General features: G+C 43.3%; 1 protein-coding gene across 20 annotated transcripts in view; it reads right to left on the reverse strand.

Moving 5' to 3' along the window:
• Positions 1-20,856, reverse strand: part of FBRSL1 (fibrosin like 1) — a 548,084-nt gene that overhangs the window by 279,742 nt on the left and 247,486 nt on the right. For 18 of the 20 annotated variants that reach the window (XM_056336603.1, XM_056336559.1, XM_056336666.1 and 15 more), the window contains one exon: positions 11,575-11,610. The exons of the other annotated variants lie outside the window; for them this stretch is intronic. In XM_056336603.1, the coding sequence (XP_056192578.1) occupies positions 11,575-11,610 (36 nt within the window). The remainder of the gene's footprint in view (positions 1-11,574; positions 11,611-20,856) is intronic. 20 annotated transcript variants of the gene reach the window in all.

Raw genomic sequence — 20,856 nt, forward strand, 5'->3', positions numbered from 1 at the left:
CTTTTTTGATGTCTTCTCAGAAAAGAGCTCACATAATTTTATCAGTCTCTGGGGTGACTATCAGATAACCAAGCTATTCCTGTCTGAACCACTCAATGCATCTCCACCTTCCTGTCACTGGCAATCCACAAGACAACCAGGGGGTTCAAGCTAACCACACAGCTCACAACCGAACTGATTAAGTAGGTGGGAACTGATGCCAGCTCAGCTCAAAGTGTCTCTCTCTGCTAACCAGAAGCTCACCGCAAGCTGTAGGGGGGGATGACCACAGATAACACACTGATAGTGAAACTGTTTGGTGGAGTTGCAGCTTCCTGCTTGAGTGCTCTCACAACCTCCTCAAAGTGAATCTTCAGCAGGAAACGGGCTGCAGCAGATCAGACTGCATCTCACGTGGCCTCCGTTACTGACTCTTTTTTCAAGGGACCATTCACTACTCTCTCCCACCCTCTTCCCTGGCTCTCTAGAAATGAACTGAATTAGGGCTCTTCAGTGAACAGCAAGTCCTTAGGGAGAGGGAAAGACTCTTAGTAGAAGTCTGGCGACCGCCTCCACCTGTGACAAGTCGATGCCTGCCAGTTACACACTGTTTAGTGGCCCTGGGCATCTTCACTGTGATATCCTAATCTTCATGCTTCAAGCTCTTTTTCTCTAAACCAGTGTGCTACTTGGCCTGGATGCTATTACGCAGCTTTGGAAGAGCAACACAAATACAGTGGGGAAAATGTGCTCTGTGAACTGGAAAAGAAGGTTTGATCTAGCTTTGATGATGAGCCTTACAATCCTGCTTGTGTCAACACCTTGCTTGTATTTTGCTATGAAGAATGCTTACAGATAAAACCCTTTTAAACGAGTGATTTTGAGAACAAATTTTGAATCTTTGGTTCATTACAAGTATCCTGTTAAGTTTAGCTTCTCAGCTGTTCATGCTGCCCAGAGCCTGAAAGTCCCAGTCCTCACCTAGGGAAGTCAGTAAGAAATTTCTCCACTGATGCCATTTGGTGGCAGGAAGAAGGGCGCACTGCTTCAGTCACACAATGGGACATCACTTCTAGAGTTCTAGCAGTTGTCACAATGATCTAATGATGTCCGGAGATCAGTTCACCAACAATAATTTTGAAGAAAAGTATTATTAAACTATATTTTGCAACTGAAGGTAGAGTGAAACCCCCCAGTCAACAGCTACAGTTTTACATGCTCAGCTCTAGCTATTTGTACAATGTATGTGATAGGAGAAAAATAAAGCAGTTAACCACTGCAGCTGACAAAAGTGTTTCATCAATCTATTAAAGCTGGTATATGTCCTACCCACCTCGATGTAACCATTTTTTTCCTTTTGTAATTACCAGCTGGTATGAGTATGATGCTGCACGAATTAAAAACACACATCAAGCACTCTACGCCATCCTTCACCTACAGCACTCTTACGTGCTACAATAGGTCCAAACACTGTCCTGCTTTGATTAGCTGATTTCAAGGGTAGCATAAACCATTCCAATATCTAGCAAGACCACGTCTAGAAAACCTGAGAACCACACCCAACAGCTTCTGAATGAAACCCCAAACTTCTTTCTGCTTACAGACAGCACAGTACCAATCTACAAAATTGAACCGAACTTTGCAAGCACCTAGCATCCACACAGTCCTAACACGTTCCTCAAAGACGGCCAATGATGTGAGGCTTTCTGCAGATCACATGTGGTGAATTAATCAGACAAGAAAACTCTTCAGGATACTGCAGATCTAGACCATAAGAGTTCAGGCACACAAAGTCTTCTCCGTCACATATAGCACAGAGATAACATGCAGACGGTAAAGGCATGAATCAGGCTACATTCCTGTAGAAACCACTGCAGATGTGTCCACAGTGATGTAACCGTATGCCAATTTTCCATCATTCTGGTTGCAAAACTGAATATTCACAACCAGTAGCACAGTAATGCATCCTGAAAGAATCTATAAATAAGCAGTTAATTCCATTAAAATCTAGATGCGATACCATTTGAGTGTGTAACTCAGCAGCACCGTGTAAGGACCACTAGTGCTTGCTGGATTTTTTATTGGTTTTTTTTGAGACACATTCTAACGCCATAATCAAAAGCAATTTTGAGCTCAAAACTGACCTCAGGGTTACAAGACTCTATGGCAGACTGTTCCCTTTTATTGCAAGTACATTGTACAGCCGAGATGTACAAGCACATACACACCGGATGGACCACAGGGCTAATTAAAAAGCAGCTTTGGTGGTTGTATCTATTCCAAGAGCAGGTTAGTAAACCAAACTTTAAAAAAAGTAATGAAACCATAGGTGCTACAGAAGCAGACAATTCCCACAAAAAACAAAGCAGAGCTCGGAGCGACAAACAGTTGTTTTATTCAGCCTGAATGCCTTTGAATTCCTGACCTGTGATGAGCTGAAAAATGACAGAACAGCTACAATCCCTTGAAAACTAAGCTGAAACACCGGGTATTCTGAACTGCAAGTTAAAAATTTCTCCATGAAATTAGTCTCATTGATAACTGGTTTTAAAACAACTTTTGGGTATGGCAATGCCTGAATTTCAGAATTACACCACTTCCTCCCTAAAGCCATTCAATACAAAAGAGCCAAAGAAAAAGCAGAAAGTACTTCACCCTACCAGTTGCCAAATGGTATCGCAAAGGTCTCCCACCCCTGCATGATTTGTATCTCATATACAAGTTAAGCATAGTGGATTAGCTTACATTTCTGACCTTGCCCTGCATTCTCTAGCTTTCTAGAATTGCAGTTGGTCCTTCTGCATCATGTAAGGAGTCTCTTACAGTTTCACGTACTTATTTGCTATAAAAAGGAGAAAGCGCCCTTTCTAAAACATTACCAGCAAGTCATGGTGACGGGCTGCAGTCAACCACCAGGAGCTGCAATGCTGAATGCCAAGGTATAAGGAAGCAAAACCACTGGCCCTGTGTAGGAAACATTTCACACGGCTGACCAGTGTTTCCATCTAAACGCACCTCCGCCAGCAAAGCAAGCACCACAGATGAGAAATCCAGTCTCTCCAGAAACAATTTTACTCTTGCAGCAGCAGCTTAACCTTAACTTCCTAGAAAGGCAGCCCAGAAACCCTGAGCTTCCTCCCTGCACCACCTTCTTAGAGAAGCAAGCACAGTGCCACTTCTCTGTTCTCTCACCCCCCAGGAACGGAGGAGTGCTGCCTCTTCACTGCAGATGCAACTACGTGCCCCAGTATATTTACATTTCAGCAGCCAGCTACATTGCAGCCAGGCTGAAACATGAAGTGAGAACAAGAGAAACCTCAGCCTACAGCAGATTTCCTAACCATTTACAGTTTTCGCAGCAAAGCCACCACGCCTTCAGCATGTTACCAAAAGCTTTCTTTGGTGTGAGATCTGATTTAGGATTGCATCTGTGGTTTTTTTAAATTGACGTTACATCTTTGTCTTCAGCTAGAACAGGGAAGGAATTGAAGATACCTCTTTAGCCTTTAATAACATATCCCAGTTTTAAAAAAATAATAATAAAGGAGAACAGGAAGAAATGCAAGTGATGAAATTGAGTAAAGACTACCAACCTACAGGAAATCTTATTTACGCTCTGAATGTGCAGTGTCCAAGTTTATCACCAACCCAAATAACTTACCCTCTCTAGACCACTTTATTTCATCACAGTTTAACACTGGGAAAACCATTCTGGGACTGGTAAGCAATGAGTCCATGAGTGTAAGTACAACAGGGTATTCCACTGAGCTGCACAATTAAATATTTTAAATTTTATAATGCTTTAAGATGATGGATGGTGTTCGCTAATGCCATTAACACCCACAAAGTTGATGCATTTGATCCCTTGTCATTGTTGTCTGTTTTTCACCTACTATTAAGGCCAACAAAAAATGTTGTCTTCTATTTCCAAGTAGCAGCATTCTGAGTTCGTGGCGCTGTTATTTCCTCTGCTGCTTCCCTTACACTCGGTGATTTTGGGTGCAGGTTTCTGCAAGGACATCGAGATACGTGATAAAACAAGAGTGTGAACCCTTGTTTCTCCCCACCCCTGCCGTGAATGTCCTCTGAGGAACCTACTGCAGCACCCAGCACCACAAACATCAGCACATTCCCGCAGCCTCAGAAATGGGCTCTCTTAACCCCTTCTCTAGTTACAAAACCCAAGCACTACTAATTCTCATGGCACAAGGCTATTAGAGAATTAAAGAAAAATCAAAAGCAAACCCCTCAGGAGGACCCATACTTAACCCCTGTTCAATGTGCTCATCAGGTAAGTAGCCCTGATGCTAATCAACTGCCTATTTTAATAATCTTTTTGTTGGTTTCGGTAAAGAGAAAGGAAAGAAAGTTAAAACAAAGCAATGGACTGTAAGAAGAGACAGCTATGAGAGCAAATAACGATGTGAAGAGCTGAGACAGACAAGCAAATACCTTGCCCCATTACACAAAGAAAGCTATAGCATATATATGACACAACTGCCTCAGGACAGTCTTAATCAAAAAGGTCCAGAAATAAAGACCAGATATTCTCAAAATCCTTTGCCTTTCCTCTTTAGCAGGATGTAATCCTTTCCAGGCTGGTGAATTCAAGATGGATTTAGGACAACTCTTCATTTTAGCGTGCAAGGCCAGTGACAGTGAGGTTATCCTACCCCAAAAGCCAAGGAACACTGGGAAGTTCATGGGATGCGGCTGTATAACAATATCATCTTTCTAGTCAGATTAGAGATCTGTTCCCCACACCACCCCGAGCCAAGGGCAATAGCAGGGAAGATTAAAAACGTGGGCAAGAAAATCACACAAAAGTCATATGCCCCATGCCTCAAGGGCTTGCGGTGTCAGCTGGCTGTGCGTCCCCGGCGGCTGGGGGGTTTACGGAAATCGGTGTCATCCCCTCCTGCTCCCAGCCCCCAGCCCCGCTGCCAGGGCCACTGGTTCAGGCAGCCTGAAATTCAGCCAGAGGGGGCCCTTTGTGCCTGCTTTATGGCTGTGGAGATGAGCGAAAATTTATGAGACTTTTCATCCTAATTAAAAGCAGAGGCCATCTAAGAAGAAACAGACTCAGAAAAGGGAACTTCTAAAGGAAAACGTGTTGCAAGAAGTTCATGGACTTCGGTATTTTTAAAGCTGAAGTATGTAGCTTATTTACGTTTGTACTCTTCCTTATGCTTTTCATGGGACATTTCAAAAACCCTCAAGAGATCCCACAGATCTAGAATAATAAATGCACTAATTACTCAACAACATTTGAGCTCACGAGTTACGGGACAGCCTCTGGAGCCAAGAGGCCAGCTCCTCGGCTAGCCTACAGCAGCCTGGCTCCCTCCCTCGTGGCCGGCAGAGCAAACGAACTCTTCATTTATTCAGTGAACTCAGCTCGTCCAGGTGAATTCAAGCATGGGGAGAGTTCTTGTAAAGTGAAGCTATTCATGAACACGTGAAAAGAAACCCAGAAGAAATTAAATGCTTTGGATTGACATCCAGCATTATAATCATGGCTTTAAAATTCCTGCTATCTTAAGAGGGAGAAACCCTTTCAAAATTCATTATGTTTCTATTACATATTATTATTTTTCTCCTTTTTTTAAAAAAAAAAAAATCCTTTGTGCTGTCATAGCTCTTACAGGCCACATCACTCTATTATAGTCCCTTTTTCTTTTCTCTTTATAACTGAGTATCTGTCTTCAAAGAAGACATAATCTGTCTTCAAAGAAGACAGAGTATTGCTCCACCTGAAGGGGATGTATCTGCAATTCTTTTTCTTGTCCAGAAGAAAAAGACAATTATAGTCCCTCTTTTATACTTGGCATCAAGGCAAAATGAGATTGATACTTATTTTGGAATTATTACTCCCCTATTCATAAATCTTGTCCAGAAAGTCTTGCTCATGTTGCCAGCCCACAGGCACACTATCACAGGAAATACATATTAAATTCACTTTTATCATTTAACTTTGGCTCCAGCTCAATGATTTTTAGATTCATAACAAGAGCCCTGTTTCCAATATTGATTTTTGGCAAGGAAAAATGCTAATTTATCAGAGGTCCTAACATACAATGAATTTTCCAGCCCACCTAAGAAATGCTACCTACCTACAGATTTTTCATTAGCGTATGACAGATCGGCAGGTGGAGAAACCCCATTAGTTACAATTCAAGTTTGCCCCTGGTCACTGAGCATGCTTCCACACCTGTGACCTGAAGCACACTCCAGAATTCCCTAGCAGAAGTATTATATGCTTCATAGCAAAAATTTTGTTGAACTTTACCTAGAAATTTATCCTTCTCACGACACCAGCTTCTCCAAGGCAATCTCAAAGATGGCAAGGTATGCAACCATCACCTGGGCTCTTGGACCATGCTCTACGTAGGAAGTGGTACCGACTTAAGCTCTGTACAGAAAAGATGCTGTTGAAGGTGCTTTTTCAAGGCTAACAATTTGGTCCCCGAGCCTAAGAGCACAAGAACATCCTTGAAGCGCAGAGCAGATCAGGTGAGTGCTGCTGGCATGATCTTCAGGCAAGCTTCTGTAACCATTACACTGAAACAGTGAACCTGCCTGTGCACGCACAGAGGATTTCTGGCATGGGAACAGCCTCCTTAGCAGGGACCATCTGTTTCAGGGTTTCATAGAAGTGCATCGAGCTGGCACAAAACCAAAACAGGCCATGAAAAGAGCTTTACAGGGTATATGAGGGTATATAAACGTGCAAAGAGTCAACAGTTCCTAGGCTGACAATTACCTAGCACTGTGCAATCATCCCTAGCTGTCCTCCTTCCCACTGAGCTCACTGCACTGGACACTACCTCCCTGCTGTAAATCAGGTGAATTACAGCTCAGTACCTGCTGTCCCAGCAAGTGTGCTCACAGGTGCGAGCTATGAAGATCTCAGCAGGGTAATAGGGTAAGGTGGCCATGGGCAGTTGTGTTGCGTGACAGCCTGCTGTACAGCAACATCAAGCACAGCACAGGAGAGGAGTCCTGGAAGGCTGTAAAGATCATCACCAGCAACTGGAAAGCCCATTCCAGAAATCAGCATCATAATTTGAGAGAAACCATCAGGAAGGCGCAGACTGGGGCAGAGGCAGAGGGTGCAGCAGGGCTCAGGGTGCTCTACGCCTAGCCAGTGCTTGCCTCTGCCACCTCAGGTTCCAGCTCCATCTGGGGAACAAGACAGTCATTCTCAGGCTACGTCACCAAGCAGAAGGAAAGGCGGCTGGCAGATAACGCTGAGTTGACGCTGGATGACCCAAGTGTCTCTGCAAGCCTTATGGTGTTTTGCATGTTTCTTTCTATCCATGAGCTGCAGCCCAAGTTATCTGAGACGCTGGTTTCCGGCGCTCAACAAGGAAGATGTAAAATCAACAGAATTTGATGAGCTGCCAGGGATTTGACTAGGCTGCAAAGACTTTGATATTTTACAGAAGCTCAGAATAAAAATCAGCTGCTGGTGTTGCCAAGTGTATGTTACTGTTTCTGTTAAAAAAAATAATCTTCCAAGAACAAATAAAACCAAACAAAGACATCTCACCCTCCTGTCCTTTTGTTCCAAGGTACACTCAGACAGGTTGGCTCACTAGCTATCCATTTGCCATATGCTTTCAAGTTTATTCTTTTATTCACTCCCACATTTTAGCCCCTTCCATTCCAGAAGAGGAACAGCTGCACAGATGCTCCATAAATAAACTACATAATTAATTGGAAGAGGTTTTTTGTTTATTTTTTTAAGCTACCACATATTCCCAATTCTATCCTTTTAAGTGTTCTCCACAAAACTGAGTCAAGGTCAACTGCAGCTGGGGTTTGTCTGTACAATGTGCTCAACCTTATAAACAACTGCAACTTTTTAGCCATTAACAACAAACTGTATGTACTGATCTTATGTTCATTTTAACTACTTTCTAACTATGGTAGGCCTTAAGTTGACTTAACTGTCAGGAATAGATTTGAAAAATGGTCCGCAGGGTGAGTATGTATCAGTGATACACAGAAACCTCAACATACAGCTAGTTTCTAATTCTCTGCGTATTTTTTAACAAATCAGTGCATTTTCAGGTAGTCAGGTCTCTCATCCTGTTACCAAAAAGAAAATCTGTTTTGTCTGCTCAGAGGACAGACAGACCTTTCTGACTAAAATCACTAATCTCATTTGTGTGTGCAGGAAGTGTGACAAATGGCTGAAGTAGTTTATCACACATACGTAATCATCAAGTCATAAAGGGAATAAGATATTAACCTCCATAAACAAACTAGCATTCTATTTCTCAGCACAGCGGAAGTATACATTTAACAAGATAAGGATATGAAACACATGCTACTGATGAGATAAGGAGCTTGCAGATAGAGTACAGACATAGATATGTCTTGTTATCCAATTAGACACCATTCAAAACTTTACTTTGGGAAGTAAGATTTTAAGATTTAGAAGACATTTTGTCCACAATATCTACAGATAAGACTGTGAAACTATGTGCCCAGTCACTGTTAACGCTACTTTTGAGTAGCATTTACAATTTAAATCTAGGTGCAGCCGAAGTTAACCAGAGGTTATGTGGTCCTTATTGAGGACTTAATGTTCCATGGGAAGCCTGAAGCCAATGAAGTTTTTGGAATATTCAGCACTCAGGAGTTATTATTTGCATTTAGTTTTCTTCCTAACTTTAGCTCCAGAGTCTGTACCTTACATAGGAGCAGTTTGCTGAGGTTTTCAACATCAGCCTGCTCCGACTGCCCAGACAGGCCTTGCCTGCCTTCTCTGTGCAGCCCAGCTGGATGAGCTGAACCTTGGATTAAGTTTTTTCCAAGTTTACTACCACAGGTTTTAAGTCTTCCTCCTGCAAATGCACATTTCCTTAAAATGTGCATTTTCTACAAATGTTTCTGAAAGCAAACAGCTCTGCAAGGGCAGCTGAAGCAAGTGAATGGTGAAGCATGCAGATTCGAAACGAGCCAATTAAAAATGAACACACACAAAATAGTTTGTGGTATTTGAACAGCTGCTTATGAAACCCAGTACAAGAACTTCACCAAGTAACGATATATATCATCATCCTGCAAGTGACAGTTTTCCACAAGACAAGTTGTGCACAGATACCAGGAGGAACATTCAAGACAAGAATCATGCCTCCTGCTAGCGCCACTTTTTATCACACTTTCACCATGTCTGGCAAACCACCTATTTGATGTAAACAGGGGCAGAGCCAAAATACTGACTTAATGTTTCATATACATCTGCTTTCATGAGAAAATGAAAACTGTTACAAGATACTATGGACAACCCCTGGTTTGGGGCCAGTTGTCTTGAACTGGTGGTTTGAACATCTCTCTGCCACCTGGGAGAACAGGCTTCCAGTGCAGGCTTGGGCCAGCAAGGTCTGGCAGTGCTGGAAGTGATAGTCTCTGCCTTACGCTAAATCAATTTAGAGCAGCATTGGAGTCTTAAGGGAAACGGTCAGCCTCAACAGCTGGTACATGGTGAGGCAGAAGGCAATTTAATAGGGAAAATGACAACCCATAAGGAAAAGCAACCCTGGCTCACGCTACTCACGATCTCAAAATACTGCCTCAGCACGCAGAAAGCTCTTACCTCCCTTGAGAAGTTATGGGTTGGCTAAATAACAGAACCTTGTCCCCACACATGCACAGAGAAGGAGCTAGAAATTTCCTGAAAATCATTTCTGAGAGACAAAAGTAAATTTCTTAACAGACAGCAATGGAGGAAAACAGTCCTATGATTTATTTGTCTTGAGACTCTAAAAAGAATTCTTTGGCCTTTTTCCATTAAGATTTTGCAACCTATGTTATAGCCAGTGGGAAATTGTTTAATTCCCAAACCATGCCCTCAGTCATAAAGTCTGTGAAGATGACTCATTATTATTTATGTGGTGCCATGGGCATGCATGGCATTTTACAGAGAAATAGAAGATACAGCATCTGCCTTCAGAAGCTTAGGTGAATCCAACTGTTCGTGTGTTTGGGAAGCAGAGCTCAACTGGTCCTACAGCAAACATTCCTCATCACTCGGTGAATTAAGTAATGATACTCACCTGGGATACTGGGAAGATTTAGACAGAAGGATACTTAGGAGACATGCCATTACTGTCTAAAAATTTGTGACATTATTTCACTAAAACCGTAAGACTTTAAGTCATATGTTATTTTGTAATGGTTTTATGATTAAAATGCACTTCATCTTGTATTATGAATTTCTGATAATATACATGATAGCATGTGACAGTGTCGTTATGAAATCAGACCATAAATTCTGCCCTGCCTAGCCATTTTTTATCTGTGCATACAGCACCAGGTAGGAGCTCACAGGTCCCATCTTCCAACTCTAAACATATAACATGAATTATTGAAAGAAAATAATTTATGCAATCATTGCAAAAAAAAAAAGTCTACAAGGTGTCCACATAAATGTCCTGAAGTATATAAAATCCACCTTTGTTCTTGTCTATGAGAAGTGAGCAGTTACAGCTCTTGGTAAGAAACAGGCGTTCAAGACCATCCACCTAGAAGGCAAAACTTTATCATGGCAGAGGTCGTGAAACCAGCAGTTACTGTCAGTAAGGGTAGGCAGGAACGTTAGCTGGATGTTCTCATTCAGACTTGCATACGAGATCAGCATACGCCTTCCTCTACAAGCTCTGCACCAGCAATGAGGATATACCTGACTTATTGGCTGAACAACCAGGGTGTCATAACGTGTATCTACACACTATACATTTGTTACGAGAGTCAGATATAACGCCATTTGAGGAATTTTCATGTTGACATTGCTAAGCCACTCACAGCCTCTCCTATTTCCTTATTAATACATACGGTAAAGTGTATGTGCCTGCCTTTTGGGACAGCTGAACAGCAAAGGAACCCCAAATCAATAAACAATTGTACCACCTCTACATGAAGGAATGTCATTATTGCACAAACAAATAAGGTACATGTAAACAGAAATGGTTAATTAAACATCACTGTTACATCGCATCCACAAGCAGGCGTGTCCTGGCCCTGTAACACCAGCTGCAGAACGCTGGCACCTATGGCACTCCTGCAAAGAAAACACCAGCAACAACCTCCTCTGAAAACTAGAGAGCTTGTTGTATAACTCAGAGCTTATAAATAAGAGAATATTGACTTATTTTGTTCACACTGGTGAGGGTCATCATTCTTCTTAAAATGGAGTAATTTTGTCTCCGATTCTTGTATTTAATGCACAAATGAAAAACTCTATGGGGGAGGGAGGAGGGCAGGGAAGCATCTCCCACCGGTGTTGAAAACTCTCCCCACTCAAGACTTTTAATTCTCAGGAGGCGACTATGTAGCGGAAATCCACTATAAAACAACAGAAAAAACCCTCCCTGTAAGTATAAAATTAAATTGAAGAAGGCCCCAGACTCTTAATGTGCTCTCACACGTCAGGGCTGTCCCTGGCCAGGTGCACAACAGACCTTTACTCTAACCCTATTTTTTATGCTCTGCATTTCTTTCCTGTCAGTGGAAATGCAATAGGTAGTGTAAACCTCTGCAATCAACATCAACAGAAGTGAAAGAATTAGCTGTAAAATGACTTACGGAGTAGCCTCTTCCTGAAAGCGATTGAGCAGAACTCTGTGGGAGGAAACAATATGCCACAGTAAGTAATGCAAGAGATTCTGTGTAATGTAAGATAAGAATAATTTGCGATTCCCTCCCCCAGCCCAGCATTCCTTAGGGGAAAACTTCAAAACCAGAGTGCCTCAAATGATCTTCTGACATTCTGTGTGCTGCCACAGGAGTAACAGCAAAAGCGCATTTCCAGGTGAGGGCTCCAGGGCTATTTCAGACAAGGGTTTCATAAGCTAGAGCAGGGCTTCGACAGCACCTCCCAGCTAAGGTAGAAGCTCTCAGCATGGGGTATGTCTTCACAGCAGCAGAGCACGCATTCTGAACCATCTCTCTTCAGCAGGTAACGGCAGCTTCCGAGAAACAGCACACGTGTAAGGACGCTCTCCTGAATCAGGGCTGCACATTTTGCCTCATCAACTCCAACTTTCAATCATGTAACCATATATCCCACTTTCCATTCCCCTCTGAATTCATGAGCCTCCAGCCTTCACTGCCGCAGCATTACCATATGACAACTCTATCTGAAACAACAATAGCAGCAAAGCACTAATTTATCATCTCTCAGAGCTTTAATAAGCATTCTGTCCCTTTTGAATAAGTTAAACTACATTGTTTACTCCTGCTCTTCATTTCAGCTCCTCCTGCTCCTTTCTCTACCACATCCTTACCTCTTTCACACGCTGCCAAATCACTTGGTTCTTTTCCTTTGCATCACACCATCTCCAGTCACTCGGATTCCTTTCCCCTCTCTACAACTCAAGACTGTTGAGCTGCTGGTTTTTGCTGGCAGTTACTTTCTCAAAGCAGCTAAATGAATTCCACCTCTATCTTCAGCTGCTGCTATATGCCTTCTTTTCGGAAATTAAAAAGAAGCCGGGAACAGTGGTGGCATATGATACCACGTGACCCAGCAAGTACTCTGCAGGCCAATTTCCAAGTGTGATTTATTATCATGATGCTCTTGCTATGTGATTTTATTAAACAAGATTCAGGGAGTCTTAACAGTCCCGTTTCCCAGACTGATGTTCTAGTGGGTACCAGAGCCTGAACGAAAATACTGAATCATTGCAGGCTGATCTTGAGGATTGTTTGTGTTTTTGCAGCAGCACCAGAAGTTATCGTTTTACTAAATCAGTCCAACAGCACAATACTCCCAGAGATGGATGCAAACTGATTGCAGGCTACTGCAAATACCTGTAATTTTCCACCGATAGGATAACAGTTCCTTTGTATTACCAGTTTGCAAGCCTTTTGATCAGAAGATACCTAGATACACGCAGAAGCCTTTCCACACTCCTGCACTCAATGGAAGACTCGATTGTCTTGGTCTGCCCATGCACACTGCGCCACTGCCCTGCAACTTCCCTAGACACCAGAGACGCAATTTCCCCGCCAAGTGCCCACAAAGGAAAGTTTCCAAAGTGAAGAGACAATAGCAAAGCCCTACAATTAGGTGAGTGTGCTGCTGGAGGAAGGGCTCCCCATTAACCCTCTCACCAGCTGGCACAGGAACCAGGGTGCCCGATGGAAGGAAAGCTGTGGCACAGCTCTTCACAGATCTTACACACAGGTCTGCAGCCACTGTGTGTGTGACTGGGTGCCAGTCCCCATCCCTGGCATGCAACGCATGCACCTCTGTCCTGCTGCAGCTCAGGAGACCTCTGCTCTGCAGGAACAGGACAGCTTTCACTGTCCGAGTCAGCAATAACAGACCTCTGACAGCATTTAACTTTCCACCTTTTGCACACTGCACATCGATTTGGCCCCTGCCTTCAAACACTACAAAAAAAGTAGAGGATTGTTAATAAACCTCTTTAATGTAAACTGCCCAGAAATAAAGCTACAGACTGGTGAAAGTGAAGGTTGGTAGCATTTATCTCTAGTTTTGAGAAACTAAGACAAACCTATCCCTCCCCCTCTTCATACTTCTAAAAAAAACCCAAACAACTCATGGAATTCAGCCTTGTATAGAAAAAAAAATTAATAATCCTGCTATCTACATAAGTATGCTGAAGAGCTGAACACAATTATCTGTTCTGACACTTTGGATAGCTTGATCAGGCAGTTCACCTAAAGAAAACAGAAACAAGGAGAGGGCAAATTACCTGCTTGGAGAGGTGGGAGGAAGAGAGTAATAAAAGGGTAGCAGTTCTCACGCCCCACCCCCTCCTCAGCTTAGATTTAACAAAGATTGACAAGGTCTAACAAATTGGAAATAATAATCAAAAAGAGAAACAAGAGGTTTCATTAGAAGCTTCTCTCTAGGGAAACAGCCTCTCAGAGCATTTTCACTTTAACAGTTATTTTCAATCTTTGAGTCTTGTGCACACCCAAAATATTTTCCTGGGATGTAGCAGACCCTTGGACAACAAACTCAAACATGCTAACAACAGACCTGCTTTTCTCAGGTAACTTTCAGCCATCCCAAGCTGTCCAAGAACCCCAGGAATCTGTAGACCACCGATTTAAAGCCACTGAGTAGAAAACAATAAAAGCAGTTGCTGAATGAAGTGTTACATCAGAAATAATTAAAACTGAATGGCAATTTACTCTGGCATTTTTCACATCTAAGAACTTCTTCCTTCCTTACAAGTTTTAACATCAAATTTCCTGGAAATCAGGGGGGGAAAAGTGTGGGTTTCCTGCCCCCTCAGAATTTTTATTGCATGTATAAAGTTAGTAACTGGTGAATACTTTGGATTCAACTCATAAAATCCTTTCCAACAATTAGGTTTATGCACAGCCACATCCCACACTCTCCAGAGCCGTTCGCACGCATTTTTCTGCACATCTAACAAACCGCTAGTGCTTTCTTGGTTAACTGGGAACACTGCGGGCTCTTTACGAGGACCCATACCAACTGCCACACGTAAAAACGTTGAAAGCCCCAGCTAATATCAGCTACAAGTGCCAGAGCAGAACAGTTTGTGTGCAACTGTGATGGATGTTCCTAAAGAAAAAAAATCTTTGGGGGTTGATATAAACATAGCTTAATCCATATGTCTCTATATCAAGATCAAATTATGAGAAAAGTAATCAATTGTGGCTGCAAATGTAAGAAATCTTGGAAGTTTAACTTGGCATCTACCCAAAGCTGAAGAAACCTCCTTTGACTATGAATGAGTGCTTGTCTGGCAAGCGCAGTTACTGGGGCAAACCTTCAGCTGGAATGACTGACAGAGGCTCTTACCTATAGAATAGGAGCACTTACATGACAGCCCTCTACAAAGTTCTTGTTCTCAAAACAGTCTGATGTGCTATTTTGGTCAGTTTTCTCCTTGTCTGAAGGTAGCTCATGCAGCAGGGTGTGATGGTCACCGCAGTACCCAACTAGCCACACTCATGTTAGTCCTGCACCAACCCGTCCAGCACCGGCCTCGTAGCTTTGGCTCACGCGAGACCAAAACCCAAACCAGCTCTTACTGCTACAACCCAGAGCCCGAGCAGGCTCAGCTCTGGCCTTCAAACGCTGCCTGAAGGAAGCATCACAGGCAGGAAAGATGCAGTCAGAGACAAAATTCAAAGACAGAGGATCATGACCCCAGCTGGCCAACTCTCTGCAGCCAGGCGCAGGAACAGCTGCCACGCCATGCCTTTCCAAAAGCCTTCCCATCTGCAAAACCCAACCTGCAGAAGCAGGACGTGGGGAAAGCGACGTGCCCATCCAACCCAAATGCTGCCCGCCCAGAGCAGAGCAGGCAGGGGCCAGCAAGCATGGTACCCAGCCCACCAGCGAAGCTGCTGCGGCAGGCGCACCCATGCTGCGCTTGCAGATGCTGCTCCTGCAGATGCTGCTCCTGTTGGCTGCAGCTGCCAGGCGAAGCAAACCTGAGCAGACCCTCAGAGGGAGGGCAGAAGCCCTCTGCTTGGCTTGAGCACCGGCTTCTGTGCCCCTGGTGCCCCTTTCAGCACTCTCTGGAATACCCTGGGTTTCTAAGGGAGGCTGTTACTAGTTAGGGGCAAAAAGAATGTGATCTGCACATTTAATGATGCATAAGTGGAACTACAGTGCTGGATGGCATTTGTGCATAAAGATAAATGGCTTATAATATTTTGCAGATGATATGCTCTTTTACAACTAAAGATTTTTGGTTCCTTTTAAACCCAAGGTTAAAACCAAAACCAGACAGCACAGACAAGACACTTCAGTTATGTCACAGAGTGAATTATTTCTACCCTGGGACAGCTCTCACGTTAATTATTCTGGATATAAAAAAATACACCTTTCTGGCAGCAAAGACAAAATCTTACTGTTGAAAGACTCCACTATCGCCCCACCAACGTCCTTGAGAGTTTAAGTTACACTGCAATCTGTGATTGTATTTAAAAGATTTCATCCTTTATTCCTGATAAACAACATGATTACAATTTAGAAAAGAACCCGATGACAAAAATCTCACCAATAACCTTCAGCAGGTTTTCCAAGAGTATCTGTTAAATTGACAGGAAAAGTTATTTCCCTGGTATAAATAAAAGCATGGCCTTCCGCTGTTCTTACAATACAATACAAAACAAATCAAGATACCCTCTGTTTGGTTTCTTAAAGCTATTGGGTTATTTATTGAACTAGAAAGACAGTAAGAAGGGCTTTAAAATGCAGTAATAATCAAGGTAATAGGGCATTTCAAGACAACTCCCCATTCTCACTGGGTCAGGCAGGTTTCAGCTTGGATCTTAGCAAGCATTCTTGATATATGAACTAACTATAAGGGAATTAGATAAAAGCAGGTGATGACAGCACCACCATAAAATTAACTCTTGTTATTAGCATTCACTTCCCTCCTCTGACTAAAAGATGTAAATTAACACTTTCCAGAAACATCAAGAGTTCATTCCAGCTCTTCTGAAATATGCCGCTTTTACTGGCTGAAACCAAAAGTGTATCAAATACCTCCAAGTCAGCTGCTGAAACCGCCATTTTGGGCAAAGAGCTATTCCTATGTGGGCACAGGACAGTCACCAAAAAGAGCCTCCTAGCACTATTATTAATGCCACCCCCACGTTAGTGTGGAAACTGAGGCACAGAAAGACTTAGATGTGCCCAGTGACACCGGTGGAGTCCGCAGAAGAGAAGGGAACCGCGACAGACTTCCCAGCTCCTGCTGAGTGCCCAACCTTGCTTTGCCAAACCACAGGCCCAAACTCCTCATACAGCCCAACGACGCAAGCCTGATTTGTTGATTAGCACTCAGAAGAGTCAATAATATGGACAGAATGAATTTTTAATTATGTTTTGTATCATTTGTTCAGGATAAAAACTCACCTCAGCTGCACCTGTCTTCCACTATTTCTTGGCTACCTCAATTCTGCAGCCAGACAGGGCTGAGGCACAAGGAAGCGTGCACGTTTACCCATCCACTTGGTCATTTAGAGAACATTCAACAACAGAATATCAGTTCAGCTTTGAATACTAGTATTTTCTTTGCAAGCAAGTCCCTTACAAAACTCAAGTGTCTTGGAATGAGAGGAGCAAGTGAGGAGGAGGGCAAAAAGGGCCAATGGCAGAAGATATGCCAGACCTTAACACGGAGTCTCTCTTAATACAATTAATTTCCACAGTCCCACTCCTGTCTGTTAATACAATGAGTTCAATTGACTTGGCAAAGGTCACAGAGTGCATCTGATGTTCACTTAGATTAGAAACCAGGACCTGACAAGATAACCACAATGCATGATGAATGATATGGATGTCATGCAAAACGTGAATGTGTTCCTTCTTTTAATTCACTTATTTTATTATGCTGGATAAACAAAGGGGCTTATGCTTGGAAATACTGCAAAATCAGTTCAGTAAGACATCAAACTACACAAGGTCTAAACATCTGTAACTGACTTGATATGCTGCAGAACACCTTCCAACCAAGACATTAGATTCCTGCAGCTGATGGCCACAGAGAGCAGAAGGAAAGATGGCTGCTGGCCAGCAACCAGCGAACAAACTGCATATAGTTAACCAGGAACAACAATAAAAGCCCTCACATTTCCAAAATACACAGAACATGCATGGGTGCTGCTCCCATTCAAACCACCATCCCTCAGCCAACTTCACAAAACCTTCTCCAGACTTTCTTTCTCTAGTACCTGAAGCTCCATGCAAGTCATTACAACTTTGCTCATAATTTCTCCTGCAGCAGTTTTCATGCAAGCGTGCAGTATTTCAAGACACACAAAGTAGTATAAAAAGTAGACAGCATGCTGAAGAGATGTGAATTTCTGCCTCCAGAAGAACGTGACTTGATGGGTTTCATAATCTTTGCATGTATATGCAAACCAGTTTCCAAGATTCATGGTTTGAGGAGGGGTCTTAAAACTATCCTGTTGCTATCTTTATTCCGCTAAGCTCTACAATGCTTTTATTGCACTCTTCAAGCTGCAGACCAGATTCCAGTGTGTGATACAGGGGGAACAACAGACAGCATGTGCCACAAAGAGTTTGCAGTCTACATGTTGCCATGCCAGGCCTTCCAAAAAAATCCTTCATCGTGCTCAGTAACATCCCGACCGCACCGAGGTGTTCCTGGCCTGAGAGCTGTTCCAGGCAATGCTGTCCCACCACTGGCCTGCTCAGAGCCAAGACCAGGCACCCCAAACATGCCAGACTTTGCAAAGTGGATAAATATGGACCTGTGGTGTGACTGTGGTCCAATTCTCACTTCAGAGGCTCATTTGATCATGCTTCTGGCAAGGAACTTCAGCCTGAGGCACACGTAACAGACCTGCAGCTTTGTACCCTGCTGCTGCTTTAATCCCTTTGCCCCAGGAGGGGAAGCGTGGTACAGAAAGCAGGAGGGAAGGGGGTGATAGTGCCTGTGATGGCACACAAAGAAAAGCAGATCACAGTGAACTGTTTGAATTAGAAATCACAGAAGTTATTTTGTATTCATCTAACAGAAAGAGAATTTTATATCCAGTCTATACAATATGCTAAACACTTATCGAGGACCATTTAGAGAGAGGAAAATCTCTGCATTTCCTAAAAGACTTTCCTAAAAGACTTTATTATGTTTAAAGAAAAACAAACAAACATATGAGGATAGGATGATGGAAAATTAGAAAAGATAGCCTGGGGGATGGGGGATGGGAGGAAAAAGCTCTGAACAACTTAGTAGCAGCGCTTGCTGGCTCTATGCACAGCTGAAGCCAACCCCTTGAAAAGGAGAGTTTTGACTCTTAAGTGGCCAGCACCTCTTGCAACATATTTCCTAATCAGTGAGTATTTATGGTCGATATTTTATATTTCCAATTTCCCCCTAAGGGCTCGTGAGAAAGCAGCACACCTGCCAACCTTTTCAGCTGGGCCAATAATTGCCAATTTGCTCTTTGCCTTAGTATATCACTCAATTTAGCCCTGGCTGTGCCCTGCATACATCCTCATTCATCTCTGTGCCCCCATGACAATTAGAGTGTTAGCTTCAGCTAACTAGGGCAACTATTCTACTAGGGTTGGAAGACAATTATTAGTCTATTTTCCCATCTTGTGGCAACAAAATTGAGAATCCATGACAATTACATTCAGCAATTCTGCACTCTGCCGCCTGCTCCCCCTCCTTGCCCCCACCTTCCGAATATTTCAAATTATCACAGCTCTACTACCACATTCAAATTTTCCATGTTCACAGGGAGTGAGGCTTCTATTTAAATGATAATGAGGGACGATCCATTCAATTTAGTGAGGGAGAAAATCCATTAAAAAGCAGGCAGTTCTTAAGCTGATGGGTCAAGAAAAAGATAAAAACCTTTTTTTCAAGCCATTATACAAGGCTCTGTGTGGATTTTTGGACTGTTCAGGACATCAGAAGAGATTAGGACAATTACGGAACATGGGGAAAAAACAAAACAAAATGCCCAAGCCTTCCACTTTTCCTTGGGTCAACACAACAAAATAGCAATATGGCTTATCTGCCTCTTACTTCTCTGGCAACTTCCAATTACCTCCCTGTGAAAGACAGCAGAGGAAAATCCCATTTGGAAAAAGGCTGTTGACTCTGTGTTGGTCGTAGAAGACCTGAGAGTACATGTGTAAAAGGGATGTCAGCTTTGAAGTAGATTTTAAGGGAATTTTACATCAACACTGGGAACATAAACAAGAGGCAAATTCCCATCCCCTCCCCCACACCACACCATCCGCTGTGCAAGCCTGGGCTAAAACTCTGCTTTTCTGCTCCGGAGTTTCATCATCCCAAAGAAGAGACCAGCCTCAACAAATCAAACCTCTGCAGTCAGAGATGATTTCACTGGATCACAATAAGCACTTTTTTCCCCCCAATGACCCATAATAAATGGCACTCAGTGTAATGTCTGGAAAGATGTACTATAAAAGACAACTGATGTCTTACTGTGAAGCTGTAGCACTCGCTCCCCACTGAAGTTTCACTGTGGCAAAGCAGCAGCAAAATGCTCTGGGTTTTGTTGTGGACAGACCGATGGCTCTGTGTGTGTGCGTGCAAGACATAATCAATCATTTGTTTCAGTTTTCTTTAGAGTGCAATTATTCCACGACAGACCAGGCCACCTCTTGACTTCATGGTCCATTAGAGACTAATGACATGCATTAATGTAAATAAAGAACAACTTGCTGGCGTCCCATTGAATAAGTAACCTCAAGGAACAAGCCTCCCAGAGGAGCTAAGCTGCTCATAATAGTGCCTTCTAAATGGAGACCGACAAGGAAGCTGGGGGGAGGACTCCAGTGCTCCTAAGGTGGCAATGCTGACTACTATAGCCCACATTTCATACACGTATTTCCTACCATACCTGCTGTGTGCTGCCGTACAGCAGCCAAACCTGCCACCTCCCGCCTCATTTACTCCATTGTTCGCCCAAGTTAATGGGGAAGGAGACGGGAGGGAAAGGCAGCACGAAAACCACTCCTGAAGGCCAAATGCATGAAGAAACAGCAGGAGAGCAAGAAACAGCCCAGGTGCCTCCTGCCACAGCGATTCCATCTGCAAGGACAGGCAGCCACCCCAGCACAGCCACGTGCTAGAGCCTCGATTTGTAACTGCTAACCACAAGGAAAAAGCATCCCTGCCTTCCCTTTACGTCCCTACTGCCCTGTGGCTTTTTAATCCTCAGTGCCACATGTAAGGGGTTGCATCAGTTCAGCTACACACCATCTATTTAAACAGCACACTGGGAAGTACAGCTTCAGAGCTGTGCAGGGACCGGGCAGGGCTGGAGAGAGAATCCTGCAGGAATCGACACTCTGTAGCATGTTGTCTTCTTCTCCCCCCTTCCCCGCGCCCTCGC

The sequence above is a fragment of the Falco biarmicus genome, chromosome 1 (genome assembly GCF_023638135.1).
Source record: "Falco biarmicus isolate bFalBia1 chromosome 1, bFalBia1.pri, whole genome shotgun sequence".
In the NCBI taxonomy this organism is placed as follows: domain Eukaryota; kingdom Metazoa; phylum Chordata; class Aves; order Falconiformes; family Falconidae; genus Falco; species Falco biarmicus.